The following is a 14,530-nucleotide window of genomic DNA, read 5'->3' on the forward strand; positions in this document are numbered from 1 at the left end:
CAGAAATGCCCAGAAAGATATAGACCAGCTAAACAGCATATAATTTTCTGGCAACTTTTGTAAATACTTGTCAACCCCTAAGGAATGCAAGGAGCCTTTAAAGGACACACGCAAAACTCCCTTTCAACTCAGCCCTACACTAAGTTCCTCCCCACTTGGGAGATTTTTCTTCTCTCTTCTACTTTCCATAAATGTCTGCTTTCCAACTCTGAGTCTGAGCATCTTATTTAACTCAGTATTTTCATTCTTGAAAATATTGAAGAACCCGGAAATCACGAAGGAACATAGAGAGCTGCCCTGCTCCCGCCCCCGCCCCACTTGGTCATTGCAAGGTGCTATAGGTGCTAAGGGGCAGTGGCTCCTGACCCAGGAGCATTGCAAACCCTGGGAGCTTGAGTGAAATGCGAATTCCTGGGCTCTAGTCTGGAGTTGAGTCGCTACCACATTTCTACAGCTAATAAGTGCATGTCAGGAAAGTATCATGAATCTCCACACTATTTGGATGTTACTGTTTTCTTTTCTCTCCTTGAATCCCATCCCAGGATAATGCACCCGGAGTGAGGTCCCAGTCATGTCTCACAAAGGCGCCTCCAGCTGAGTTGGTCTCAGATCCTCTTTGTCTTGGATGACGTGGCATTGTAAGGAGGCTGCTCTGCTATACATTGGAGAAAGCCCCTCAGTTTGGGTGTGGTGGCCAAGGCTAGGGGTGTCAGGGAACCATATGTGGTACTCCTAGGGGGACTCAGGGAACCATATGTGGTGCCAGGAATTGAACCCCAGTCAGCTGTATGTCAGGTAAATAACCTACCTGCTGCACTCTGGCCCTGGCCTTAAGAATATTTTTAATCCTTCTGTATGTGATGTTTTTAACGTACTTTAAATACTTTAAATTTTATGACACTTATAAAATATTTGTCAGATCATACTCAAAATGTAAAATGTAAAATGTAAAAGGGTGACTGTGAGGCCCAGCCACCCTTTTTTCAAAGAGCTGTATTATTTCTGGGGCCGGAGCTATAGCACATGGATGAGACACTTAATATTGCACACAGCCAATGCTGCTTCAATCCCAGCACACAGAAGTTCCCCAAAGCCTGCCTGGAATGATGCCTGAGTGAGAGCTTGGAGTAAGCCCTGAGCACTGCTGCCTGTGGCTCCCAAATAACAAAGCTATAATATTTTTTCAGTTACAGTATCAGGGATAGAACATGTCTTCTCCCAGAGCTATACCTCCGGCCTTAAAAGCAGCATTTTAACATGCTTCCTACATTTTGAGAAGCACCTATGTGAGAACTGAGTATCCAGGCCACACCCCCTCACAGAACACACTTGTTCACTTTAGCAGCCTTTCCCTCCTGGACTTTTTGCCAGTGCTCATGCTTATAAATGAAGAGGAGCCCTCCAGGTGAATTTGTTTAGGGAAACTATTTACAGCACCTGACGCACGCTAGGGCTCCCCCTAGTGAGCACAGCCTGTCCTGTTGCTGAGAACCGAGAGATTCCCCTGCTGAGGGCACACCATTAACACTGAGTTTTCTTTCTCCATATGGCCACACGGTGGCGCCCCTGCTCTGTTCGCTCCTATTTTGCAGGGGCGGGGCTGTGGTCTGATTCAGGCTGAGATGCAGACCTGGAGGAGGACATCCAGGACGAAGGTGCCTTCAGAGCAGTCCTGCGGTCAGGATTTGGAGCTGGGTGGGGAGTAGAGGAAAGGAAACCTCTGGGACCTTGTGCTGGTCTGGGATTCCAAAATGTCCCCAGAATCCCTTTCTCCAAGCCATGATGCCAAACCTGGAGACTGCAAGGGAAATTTCCTTCCACTCCCTGTTACTTTACTTAGGAACATTCTTCATCTTTTATCGCTACCACATTTCTACAGCTAATAAGTGCATGTCAGGAAAGTATCATGAATCTCCACACTATTTGGATGTTACTGTTTTCTTTTCTCTCCTTGAATCCCATCCCAGGATAATGCACCCGGAGTGAGGTCCCAGTCATGTCTCACAAAGGCGCCTCCAGCTGAGTTGGTCTCAGATCCTCTTTGTCTTGGATGACGTGGCATTGTAAGGAGGCTGCTCTGCTATACATTGGAGAAAGCCCCTCAGTTTGGGTGTGGTGGCCAAGGCTAGGGGTGTCAGAAGCCCACAGACACAATGTCATTCTCAACAGCACTTCAGGGAGTGGAGGAGCCATTTGGTCATTAGTGATGATGGTCACCCTCACCCCCTGATGACGCATGTTCCTCAGTTTCTCTATATCAAGACATGTGTTTTATTTTGTACATACAAATATATCTATTGTAGTAATTAAGGTTAAATGTACAGTGTTAATATAGTTTCTGCATCTCACCACCACCAAAGTGCCTAATACCATCCACCATCTCCTTACGCTACTTATGTTATTCACATTAATTCTCATCCTTCACCTAACCCACTCCCAAGAGTACCTATGCTCCTTGTTCTCTTTCCCACACTGTCTCTTTAGAATGAATCCTTCTTTAATGCTCACACTAAGAGATTTTTTTTAGGTTGTATGAAACTTTCCATTTTTTTTGGTTTATTTTTGGGTCTCATCCGGCAGTGCTCAGGGCTTACTCCTAGGGGGACTCAGGGAACCATATGTGGTGCCAGGAATTGAACCCCAGTCAGCTGTATGTCAGGTAAATAACCTACCTGCTGCACTCTGGCCCTGGCCTTAAGAATATTTTTAATCCTTCTGTATGTGATGTTTTTAAAGTACTTTAAATACTTTAAATTTTATGACACTTATAAAATATTTGTCAGATCATACTCAAAATGTAAAATTCCACTCTAGTCTATGGCAAATGTTTTTTTCACTAAACTAAACTTTTATTTGTTTCTGCACAGCCAGGATGGACCCCTGCCTCCATATATGGAAGGACTGTGCCTTACCCTTGAGCCATATCCCCAACTCACGGAACTACCTTAGATTTCCTGACTCCAAGAGGAGCCATTTCTATGCTGAAAAAAAAACCGTTGGGGACTACATAAATAAAGGAGATGGACAAGAGGTTCTTGTGGGCCCCCTTGGTTCTTTATGGGCCCCTTATGAGAACTCCATGGAACCTTTCAACCCAGAATACTTGCACTAGAGGTGGAATGTTGCCCTGGTTGGCGGGGGGGATGGGGGGGGAGGGTGGTGTAGGGGAGGGTTCTGTTTCTGCTCTTCCTCTACTTCCACTCCTGAAAGAATCTCCCATTGAGAAAGCCCATTACAAAGATGTTTTTCCCCCATGGATTTGTAAAAGTCTATCTTGTTTATTATATGTAAATATAAATATTACATACAATTCTCGGTATTTTCACAAAGAATGTTGTTCTGATGATCATGAATTCTAAGTAATAAATATGATTCACAAAGAAGATTTAAGGCTTAGTGGACAGGCTGTGAGTCTCTCACCGCATGCTTTTCGCTCCCATTTCTGTCTCTTTCTTAGTCCTCATAGTGTTCTTGGATCAGGCCTGCTCAGCTGGGGCTGGTCCCTGGCAAAAATCTAATACGGTTTTTCTTCAAAGGACTTTCTAGGGCTGGTGAGGTAGTATAACAGGCAAGGTGCTTGCCTTGCACCTTGCCAGAAGTAGGTTCTATTGCCTGCATCCCATATGTTCCACTGAGTGCTGCTGGGAGTAATTCCTGAGTACAGAGCCAGTGAGATTCACTGGGTGTGGCCCCTGGGCCCCCAAAAGCTATCCTGTTCGCATTAATCTGTTGTTAATATTATTCCCGTTGAAGTCATTTTCAGGCTTGAACTCTGCAGGAGAGATATTACAGAAGGTAAGGCACTTTGCCTTGCATGTGGCCAACACGGGTTTGATCCCCGGCACCACATATGTATGGTCCCGTGAACCTGCCAAGAGTGATCCCTGAGCACAGAGCACAGAGTCAGGAGTTACAACTGAACACTGCCTGGTGTGGCCAAAAGCCAAAATAATAATAATAATTATAATAACAATTCATCACCACCAACAATAAAAGGCTTTAACTCAAATTCCTTCCACGGCAAACACTGATAGGCATAACCTGAACGCACAGAAGCATCTCTGGGCTCCTCAGGAACTTGTAAGATTTAGCGAGATCCTGAAATGAAAACCATGGAAAATAATGAGTCAGTCTCAGCCCTGGACACGGGGACACAGTGTGACAAAGATCAGGTGAGGGAGCAGGTGAGAGGGCGAAGTCCCAGGTCCCAGGTGTGGCTCCCAGTGTCCACAGGGTGGTGTTGGGGGCAGGAGATTAGTCCTGGGGATTCCTAGTCTCAAGGTTTCACTTCTCCCTCAGCAAACTGTGTCAGCGCCTTCTGCCCGGATACTCGTGACGCGTGCTCAGTCCTCAGTCCCATTGGGCTTTGCTGTCTAGATCAGCCAATCAGCGCCCGCGACGCTCCCTGCTATAAACTGCTGGCATTCGCGCGGGAGTCAGAATCCGCCTGATTCCTTCAGTATGTGGAAGACGCGACTCCTCCTGCTGCTGCTCTCCGGGGCCCTGGCCCTGACCCAGACCTGGGCAGGTGAGTGCGGGGTCGGGAGTTCGTTGCGGGGGGAAGGGTGGGAACTTCCAGGCATTGCTGTGCAGGACCCCCGAGAAGGAGTTGCTCCGTTCTCTGCTAGGGATGTCCCCCCAAATGTTCCTCCTTGTCCCCCAACCTTCAACTCCTCCAGCGCCCCTAAATCTCGCCCTTCTCGGTCTGTCTCCACTTTCCCGACTGCCGAATTCCCTCCGTTTCCCTCACTGTGGACTGGAGCGATAGCACAGCGGTAGGGCGTTTGCCTTGCACGCAGCCAACATGGCCGACCCGAGTTCGATTCCTCCGCCCCTCTTGGAGAGCCCGGCAAGCTACCGAGAGTATCTCGCCCGCACGGCAGAGCCTGGCAAGCTCCCTGTGACGTATTCGATATGCCAGACACAGTAACAACAAAGTCTCCAATGGAGACGTTACTGGGCCCGCTCGAGCAAATCGATGAACAACAGGAGCGCAGTGACAGTGATTTGTCCCTCACCCTGGACCCGGGGCGCGCAGGGCGGCGGGTCCGGCCGAATTGGGTCTCACCCCTTCCCCTCCCCCAGGCACCCACTCCATGAGGTATTTTGAATTCGCCGTGTGTCCCGGCCCGGCCGCGGGGAGCCCGGCTACATGGAAGTCGGCTACGTGGACGACACGGAGTTCGTGCGCTTCGACAGCGACTCGGCGAGTCAGAGGATGGAGCCGCGGGCGCCGTGGGTGGAGCACGAGGGACCCGAGTACTGGGAGGGGGAGACACGGAACGCCAAGAGACATGCACAGGCATACCGAGGGAGCCTGAGCAACCTGCGCGACTACTACAACCAGAGCGACGCGGGTGAGCGCGGCCTGGCAGGGACGGGCCAACCCAGGAACAGGCTAGGTCGCCCCGAGGCGGGTCTGAGCGTCCCTGAGTCTGAGGGACCCACCCCGGACCTTGACCGGGAGGTGCCTCTGGGACTGGCCCCGGTTTCGTTTTCAGTTCGAGTCTAATCTGTGCGGGGCGGGTCAGACTCTCACACCATCCAGAGGATGTACGGCTGCGACGTGGGGTCCGACGGGCGCCTCCTGCGCGGGTACCGTCAATCCGCCTACGACGGCGCCGACTACATCGACCTGAAGGAGGACCTGCGCTCCTGGACGGCGGCGGCGGGCATGCAGGCTTGGCGAACCCAGCAAAAGTGGGAGCAGGGGGATGAGGCTGAGGCTTGTCCCCCCCCAACCTTCAACTCCGCCCGCGCCCCTAAGTCTCGCCCTTCTCGTCTCCACTTTCCCGTCTCCCGAGCCCCCTCCCTTTCCCTCACCCTGGTACGGGGCGCGCGGGGGGGTGGGGGGGGGGGGTGGGGGGGGGGTGGGGGGGTGGGGGGGGGGTGGCGGGCGGGCCGGACAGGGTCTCACCCCTTCCCCTCCCCCAGGCCCGCACTCCCTGCGCTATTTCTACACCGCCGTCCCGGTGTACTACTGCTTTGTAGTACAGTTTGAAGTTAGGGAGGTTGATTCCTCCCATTTTCTTTTTCCCAAGAATTGCTTTAGCTATTCGTGGGGGCTTATTGTTCCATATAAATTTCAGGAGTGTTTGCTTCATTTCTTTGAAGAATGTCATGGGTATCCTTATAGGGATTGCATTGAATTTATACAATGCTTTCGGTAGTATTGCCATTTTGACAATGTTAAGTCTCCCGACCCATGAGCAGGGGATATCTTTCCATTTCCTCATGTCCTCTTTTATTTCCTGAAGTAGTGTTTTGTAGTTTTCTTTGTACAGGTCCTTTACTTCTTTAGTTAAGCTGATTCCTAAGTACTTGATTTTCTGGGGCACAATTGTGAAAGGGATTGTTTTTTTTCATGTTGCTTTCTTCTCTCTCACTGTTTGCATATAGGAAAGCCATGGACTTTTGGGTATTGATTTTATAGCCTGCAACTTTACTATACGAGTCTATTGTTTCTAGGAGTTTTTTGGTGGAGGTTATTGGGTTCTCTAAGTATAGTATCATATCATCTGCGAATAGTGAGAGCTTGATTTCTTCCTTTCCTACCTGAATGCCCTTAATATCTTTTTCTTGCCTAATTGCTATTGCAAGTACTTCCAGTACTATATTGAACAGCAGTGGAGAGAGTGGGCATCCTTGTCTCGTCCCTGATCTTAGAGGGAAGGCTCTCAGTTTTTCCCCATTGAGGATGATGCTTGCTGTAGGCTTGTGGTAGATGGCTTTAATTATGTTGAGGAAGGTCCCCTCTATGCCCATTTTGGCTAGGGTTTTCATCATAAAGGGGTGCTGGATCTTGTCAAATGCTTTCTCTGCATCTATTGATATAATCATATGCTTTTTATCTTTTCTTTTGTTGATATGATGGATTATGTTGATTGATTTCCGAATGTTGAACCATCCTTGCATCCCTGGGATGAATCCTACTTGGTCATGGTGTATGATCTTTTTGATGAGTATTTGGATTCTATTTGCTAGTAGTTTGTTGAGGATCTTTGCATCTGTGTTCATCAGGGATATCGGTCTGTAATTCTCTTTCTTTGTGGTATCTCTGTCTTCTTTTGGTATCAGTGTGATATTTGCTTCATAGAAACTGTTTGGAAGTGTTTTTGATATTTCAATTTCGTGGAAAAGCTTAAAGAGGATTGGGAGTAAGTCCTCTTTAAAGATTTGGAAGAATTCACTAGTGAATCCATCCAGACCAGGACTTTTGTGCTTGGGGAGACTTTTTATTACCATTTCAATTTCCTTGATGGTGATAAGTCTGTTCAGGTATTCCAGGTCTTCTTGGTTCAGCCTTGGGAGTCTGTAGGAGTCTAGGAATTTATCCATTTCTGCCGCAGACTTGCTTGGTCGAAGACCACCAGACTGAGGGGGACCAGGCGAAGGTGCACAGGAAAGCAGGAGATTCGGCGCGTTGGACAGACAGACACCAACACAAGAGAAGTTGAGTGCTGCTGCGGTTTATTGCATCCAGAGTTCTTCTTTTTATACAGTTACAGAAACAACGTGGCAAAGCACACATTACATCAGGCCATGGGTCATGTTTCCAAGACAACAGGGGGCACGTACACGTTCTGTTTTAAGATTAGGGCAAAAGATCCACTTGTTCTAATAAAATATGTGAGTGAAATATTATGTTCCTTATAATTCCTTAATTGTCTACTTTTACTGACATTAAGTTTTTATTTCCCTAAAAACGCCTACCCATAAACTAAAGAAAATATCAGGACTTTATAAGAGCTAATATTAACTCTACTAGCAGGCATGTAAAAATCAGAATTTTGCAAAAACTAATATTAACTCTACTAGCAAGCATCTTTCCAAGGCCAAAAGTTAAATCAAGATATTTAACAAGCAGGCTCCTATTCCCACAGAATGGCAAGTGAAGACTGCATGTCAGAGGCGCCTAGAAAACAGTGAAAGGGGGCTGCCGGAGGCATGCTCCCACAGAATGGCAGGTGAAGACTGCATGTCAGAGGCGCCTAGAAAACAGTGAAAGGGGGCTGCCGGAGGCATGCTCCCACAGAATGGCAGGTGAAGACTGCATGTCAGAGGCGCCTATAAAAACAGTGAAAGGGGGCTGCCGGAGGCATAAACCCGTAGGTCACGAACCTTCCCTTCCCAGGGACTCAGGCCCTTCCCTGAGCCCCTTGCAGCATGTTGCTATGTGGGCGACGCCGTTACCGGCGTGGCACATTTCCTCGAGGTTTTGATGTTCCGTGGCATAAAGCTTCTCAAAGTACTCCCTGAGGATCCTCTGAATTTCTGTGGTTTCTGTTGTAATGACCCCCTTTTCATTTCTGATTCGGTTTATTAGGGTTTTCTCTCTCCCTTTCTTTGTGAGTTTTGCTAGAGGCTTATCAATCTTGTTAATTTTCTCAAAGAACCAGCTTTAGGTTTCATTGATCTTTCGGATTGTTTTTTGGGTTTCCATCTCGTTAATCTCTGCTCTGAGTTTTATTATTTCCTTTCTCCTGTTCGGGTTGTGCTCCTTTTTTTGGTCCTTCTCCAAGCTCTTAAGCTGTGAGGTTAGGTTACTTATGTGTGCTCGCTCCTCCTTCCTGAGGAATGCTTGTAGAGCTATAAACTTTCCTCTTAACACAGCCTTTGCTGTGTCCCATAAGTTTTGGTAACTCGTGTTCTCATTTTCATTCGTTTCTAGGAATCTTTTGATTTCCTCTTTGATTTCCTGTCTAATCCACTCGTTGTTCAATAGTGCACTGTTTAATTTCCAGGTGTTTGATTTAGTTTTCTGTTTTTGTGTGTGATTTACTTCTAATTTCAGCGCATTATGGTCTGAGAAGATTGTTGATACAATCTCTACCTTCTTAATTTTATGGAGGCATGTTTTGTGGCTCAGCATGTGGTCTATCTTGGAGAATGTTCCATGTACGCTTGAGAAGAATGTGTATTCAGCTTTTTGTGGATGAAGTGTCCTGTATATATCTACTAAGTCCCTTTCTTCCATTGTTTCCCTCAAATGAAGTATGTCCTTGCTAAGCTTGAGTCTGGTTGATCTATCAAGAGGTGACAAAGCAGTGTTGAAGTCTCCCACTAGTATTGTGTTGCTATCGATGTCTTTTTCCAAATCTATGAGTAGTTGTTTTAAGTACTTTGCTGGTCTCTCATTAGGTGCATATACATTTATTATTGTAAGTTCTTCCTGTTGTACAGATCCTTTGGTCAATAGGAAATGGCCTTCACTGTCTCTTATGACCTTCTTCACTCTGAAATCGATGTGGTCTGATATTAGGATAGCTACCCCAGCTTTTTATGGGAGCTGTTTGCCTGTAGGATTGTTTTCCAGCCTTTGACTCTGAGTCTGTGTTTGCTTTGACTATTGAGATGTGTTTCTTGCAGGCAGCAGAATGTTGGGTTCAATTTTCTAATCCATCCTGCCACTCTATGTCTTTTAATTGGTGCGTTTAGCCCATTGACATTGAGAGAGATTATTGTTATGGGATTTTGTCCCATGGTTCTGTTAAAATTTGGTGTATTTGAGGGGCCTTTCTTGCCTTAAAGTAGCCCATTTAATTGTTCTTGTAACCATGGTTTTGAGTCTATGAAGTTCCTGAGCTGTTGTTTTTCTGTGAAACTGTGTGTTGTTCCTTCTATTATGAATGAGAGTCTTGCTGGGAAAAGTATTTTTGGGGAGGCATTTATTTCATTGAGTTTTTTCACTATGTCCCACCACTGTTTTCGGGCCATGAGGGTTTCATCAGAAAAATCAGCTGTGAATTTTAAGGATGCTCCTTTGTAAGAGATTTCTTTCTTCGATCTTGCTGCTTTCAGAATTTTGTCTCTATCTAAGGTTTTGGTCATTTTGATCAGAATGTGTCTTGGGGTATTTTTATTCGGATTTCTTCTAGCTGGTACCCTTCGGGCCTCCTGAATGTGGTCACAAGTTTTCTTCAGCTCTGGAAACGTTGTAGCAATGATGTCTTTGACAGTTTCTTCTTCATCAAGGTTTTCTTCCTGTCCCTCTGGGACTCCAATAATTCTTATGTTACCCCTCTTGGCTTCATCACGATCTTCTCTTGCCATCTGTTCCCGAATTGTGAGTCTCTTTTCCATTTTCTGCTCTTTTCTGGAGAGTCTCTGAACTTCATCTTCGAGCTCGCTGATTCTGTTCTCAGCAGCTGTTACTCTGCTGCTGAGGTCTTCCACTGAGCTTTTCAATTCACCTACGAGATTTTTCAGGTCTGACATTTCTGATTGCATTTTCCTCATTTCTGCCTTCAGATCCTCTTGTCTTCTATTGGCATTCCTTTCCATTGTTTCTTTTAATTCCCTAAGCATCCTAAGTAGCTCCCTTCTGAATTCCTTGTCAGAGAGGTTGTCTAACACTACAGTACTGTTGGTGTCATCTGGGCTAGACTCTTCAATATGAAAGTTTGGTGGGCTTTTGCGTTGCTTTACCATTGTGAAAGGTGTGGTTTAGTCCTTCACGTTCACTGTTACTATTCTGCTTGATATGCAGTGTGAGCTAAGATAGGCTTATGAGTTATTGGCTACTGTATTTCTAGAGGCTGAGCTAAAATAGAGAAGTTTCCACCTAAGAAGGTAGCTTATGGATCCTATGGCATACGTAGTGGGAAAATATTTCACGGCCGCGTTAGCGGCCGCGGCTCCGGAAAGAGTCTCTGGCACTGGGCGAGGAGTTGGGAACGTCTCCTGTTTGGAATTGGAGCCGTTCAGTTTTGTTGCCCAGAGCTGGGCCTCTGTGCCCGTCCCACGCAGCTCAGGGGTTGAAAACCGGCTTTCTAGGGGCTGGATCTAGCTGCGCATGCCCAGAGAGGGTCCCAGGCCCTTGGGGGCGGGCTGTACCTGTTTGGAATTGGAGCCCTTCAGGTTTGTTGCCCAGAGCTGGGCCTCTGTGCCCGTCCCACGCAGCTCAGGGGTTGAAAACCGGCTTTCTAGGGCCAACATATTCTTTCTTATCCAATCCATTTAAAAGTACCTCACCCCTTAGCCTATAGATTCAAAGATAAGCATTTACGTACATCGATTGTCAGCACAAGCAAGGTTATAGCTGGAATCATTAAGCCTTAGGTAATCTCCCTTGACCATCCACATTTTGAGTTACCCAAGTCTGCAGGGTGCTTTAATGAGACAATACACTCCAGGAAAGGGCAATTTCCCCTAACCACCACATCCTGAGTTGTCCTTTACCCAAGTCTGCAGGGTGCTTTACTGAGACAATACATTTCAGGAACAGTAAATACACCTGAATCCTGTCACACTTGGTTTAGAAAGAAGTTATGCCCTGTTCACTTTCCAAGTCCCCTCTCCCCCCAGGTGCAAAGCAGCCAAACAGTTTTACAGAAAGCAATGTTGCAAGTTAGCTGAAGCACGCAAAAATTTGATGCCCTAATATGGATTCTTTCAGCATGGCTGTGCAGGACCCCCGAGAAGGAGTTGCTCCGTTCTCTTCTAGGGATGTCCCCCCAAGTGTTCCTCCTTGTTCCCCAACCTTCAACTCCTCCAGTGCTCCTAAATCTCGCCCTTCTCGGTTTGTACCCACTTTACCGACTCCCGAATTCCCTCCCTTTCCCTCACCCTGGGCTGGAGCGATAGCACAGCGGTAAGGGCGTTTGCCTTTCAGGCAGCCAACATGGCCGACCCGAGTTCAATTCCTCCACCCCTCTTGGAGAGCCCGGCAAGCTACCGAGAGTATCTCACCCGCACGGCAGAGCCTGGCAAGCTCCCTGGGACGTATTCGATATGCCAGACACAGTAACAACAAAGTCTCCAATGGAGACGTTACTGGGCCCGCTCGAGCAAATTGATGAACAGGAGGGCAGTGACAGTGATTTGTCCCTCACCCTGGACCCGGGCGCGCGGGGCGGCGGGTCGGGCCAAATTGGGTCTCACCCCTTCCCCTCCCCCAGGCACCCACTCCATGAGGTATTTTGAATTCGCCGTGTCCCGGCCCGGCCGCGGGGAGCCCCGCTACATCGAAGTTGGCTACGTGGACGACACGGAGTTCGTGCGCTTCGACAGCGACTCAACGAGTCTGAGGATGGAGCCGCGGGCGCCGTGGGTGGAGCACGAGGGACCCGAGTACTGGGAGCGGAACACGCGGAGAGCCAAGAGACATGCGCAGGCATACCGAGGGAGCCTGAGCAACCTGCGCGGCTACTACAACCAGAGCGAGGCGGGTGAGCGCAGCCGGGCAGGGACGGGCCAACACGGGGACGGGCTAGGTCGCCCCGAGGCGGGTCCGAGCATCCCCGAGTCTGAGGGACCCGCCCCCGACCTTGACCGGGAGGTGCCTCTGGGACTGGCCTCGGTTTCGTTTTCAGTTCGAGTCTAATCTTTGTGGGGCGGGTCAGACTCTCACACCTTCCAGGAGATGTACGGCTGCGACGTGGGGTCCGACGGGCGCCTCCTGCGCGGGTACTACCAATCCGCCTACGACGGCGTCGACTACATCGCCCTGAACGAGGACCTGCGCTCCTGGACCGCGGTGGCGGGCACGCAGGCTTGGCAAACCCAGCAAAAGTGGGAGCAGGGGGATGAGGCTGAGCACTGGAGGAACTACCTGGAGAACATCTGCGTGCCTTGGCTCCTCAGATACCTGGAGAACGGGAAGGACACGCTGCTGCGCGCAGGTACCGGGTCCCCGAGGGTGAGGACCCCTGACCGCCCCTGGGGGGGCGACTCCCGACAAGGGGGGACACAAGAGGGTTCAGTGTCAGAACAGCGCCCCTTCCTCAGTCAGGAGAGGGACGGACCCGCCTGGTTTCCATGTTCTGTACCAGAGGGACTTGACCTCCCCTCAAGCCCACCCTGTGTCCACAGGACTATGAAGGACCCGAGTGTCCCCTGGGGGAGGGGTGACCTCCTCTGAAATAACGAATGTGGGTTCCATGGACCCCGCCGCCATCTTTGAAATCCCTCAGGTCTTCGCTCTGACTCCTGCTGCTCTCACTGAACCTCCTCCCAGGGCAGGACCAGAGTCAGTGTGTTCGAAAGACCCTGACCTCCTTCCCAAACCCTGTTCTAGAACTTTCCAAGCAATAGGATTTTATCCAGTTTCTCCAGCCAAGTTTGTGTCTGGAGTTTTGCCTCCTATTCCAAACCAATGATCCTGTTCAACCCCATTATGGAAGTGACCCAAAGTGTGAATTTTCTCATTTTCCCTCCTCAGAACCCCCCAGGAGACACATAACCCACCAACCCTTCTCTGACCATGAGGCCACTCTGAGGTGCTGGGCCCTGGGCTTCTACCCTGCCGAGATCACTCTGACCTGGCAGCGTGATGGGGAGGACCTGACCCAGGACACAGAGCTGGTGGAGACCAGGCCTTCGGGGGATGGAACCTTCCAGAAGTGGGCAGCTGTGGTGGTGCCTTCTGGAGAGGAGCAGAGATACACGTGCCGTGTGCAGCACCAGGGGCTGCCGGAGCCTGTCACCCTGAGATGGGGTAAGGAGGGGGACAGGGCACAGAGACTGTTCTCAGGGGAATCAGGGTTGGCCCCTCTGGGGAACTGCTGAGGGTCAGGCTGAGGCTGGGGGTCAGACCCTCTCCTTCCTTCCTTCCCAGAGCCCCCTTCTCAGTCCACCATCCTCACTGTGGGCATCATTGTTGGCCTGGCTCTCCTCGGGGTTGTGGTCACTGGAGCTGTGATGGCAGCTGTGATCACCAGGAAGCGGCGCTCAGGTAAGACGGGCGGGGGCGGGGAGGGGGAATCTGTCCAACTTGGCAAGTCTTCAGTCTTGTCCACTTTGGGGGTCCCCCCATATTAGTTCTTCTGCCTTATTAGCAATAGCACCACCCGCCCCTGTACTGCTGCTCACACTCCCCCTGTGTGTGCCGCTCTCAGGTTTGCTCAGGAAAGACACTTTCACCTTCATAAGCTGCGGATGAACCTGGTTCCCACGGTACCAGGTCCCAGGGACTGTCCCTGCTCAGCACAGACTGCCAGGGGAGGCTGGTCAATCCAGGAGCGTCTCCTTTATGTGTGTTTCCTGGTCTTGCCCTCAGTCTTCAGAGTTCTGAGGCTTCCCTGGGGTCTGGGCTTAGAGAGCTGCTCAGTGGCCTCAGGACCCAATGCTCTCCCTGACCTTCCCTGGTTGGTTCTTCCCTGCAGGTGAGAATGGAGGACAGTACCCTCAGGCTGCAAGTAAGATTGGGCAGGGCTGGGGCCCTGGAATCCTGGGGACAGAGACCGGAGCCCATGGGGAGCTCCTGCACCTGTAGTTCCTCCTCTAGTCCCTTCCCCTGGGGCTCTGACCATCTCCTGTTTGTTCCCCCCCAGACAGTGGCAGTTTTCAGGGCTCTGATGAGTCTCTCAGGAGCCATTGAGCTGAGACTCTGGAGGCTGGAGTGGGCAGGATTGGGCAGAGGGGACAGGATTGGGGTTTGGCCGTTCTTTGAGAGGGATGCTGGGAGCTTCTCAGGATGTCACCACTTCTGTGACTCACCTGAGTCTCTTCATTCTTTTCTCTCACAGCGTGAGACAGCTGCCCCACTGGGTTTCCTCACATCCCAGTGTTGTGATTCAAGAACTGCTGA

The 14,530-nt window shown here is 49.6% G+C and overlaps 1 protein-coding gene and 1 pseudogene across 1 annotated transcript; both read left to right on the forward strand.

The window, feature by feature from the left end:
- The first annotated feature begins 4,461 nt into the window (after positions 1 to 4,461).
- On the forward strand, positions 4,462 to 5,991 carry LOC130036100 (HLA class I histocompatibility antigen, A alpha chain-like; annotated as a pseudogene).
- Positions 5,992 to 11,900: 5,909 nt separating this feature from the next.
- LOC130036101 (HLA class I histocompatibility antigen, B alpha chain-like) lies at positions 11,901 to 13,882 on the forward strand. The gene is made up of 5 exons (XM_056128073.1): positions 11,901 to 12,170; positions 12,345 to 12,623; positions 13,163 to 13,438; positions 13,559 to 13,675; positions 13,839 to 13,882. Exons 1-5 carry the CDS (start codon positions 11,912 to 11,914, stop codon positions 13,880 to 13,882), a joined length of 975 nt encoding a protein of 324 aa, XP_055984048.1. The 5' UTR covers positions 11,901 to 11,911.
- Positions 13,883 to 14,530: the final 648 nt, after the last annotated feature.

Source organism: Sorex fumeus, unplaced genomic scaffold (assembly GCF_029834395.1).
Source record: "Sorex fumeus unplaced genomic scaffold, SorFum_2.1 ptg000063l, whole genome shotgun sequence".
Classification (NCBI taxonomy): domain Eukaryota; kingdom Metazoa; phylum Chordata; class Mammalia; order Eulipotyphla; family Soricidae; genus Sorex; species Sorex fumeus.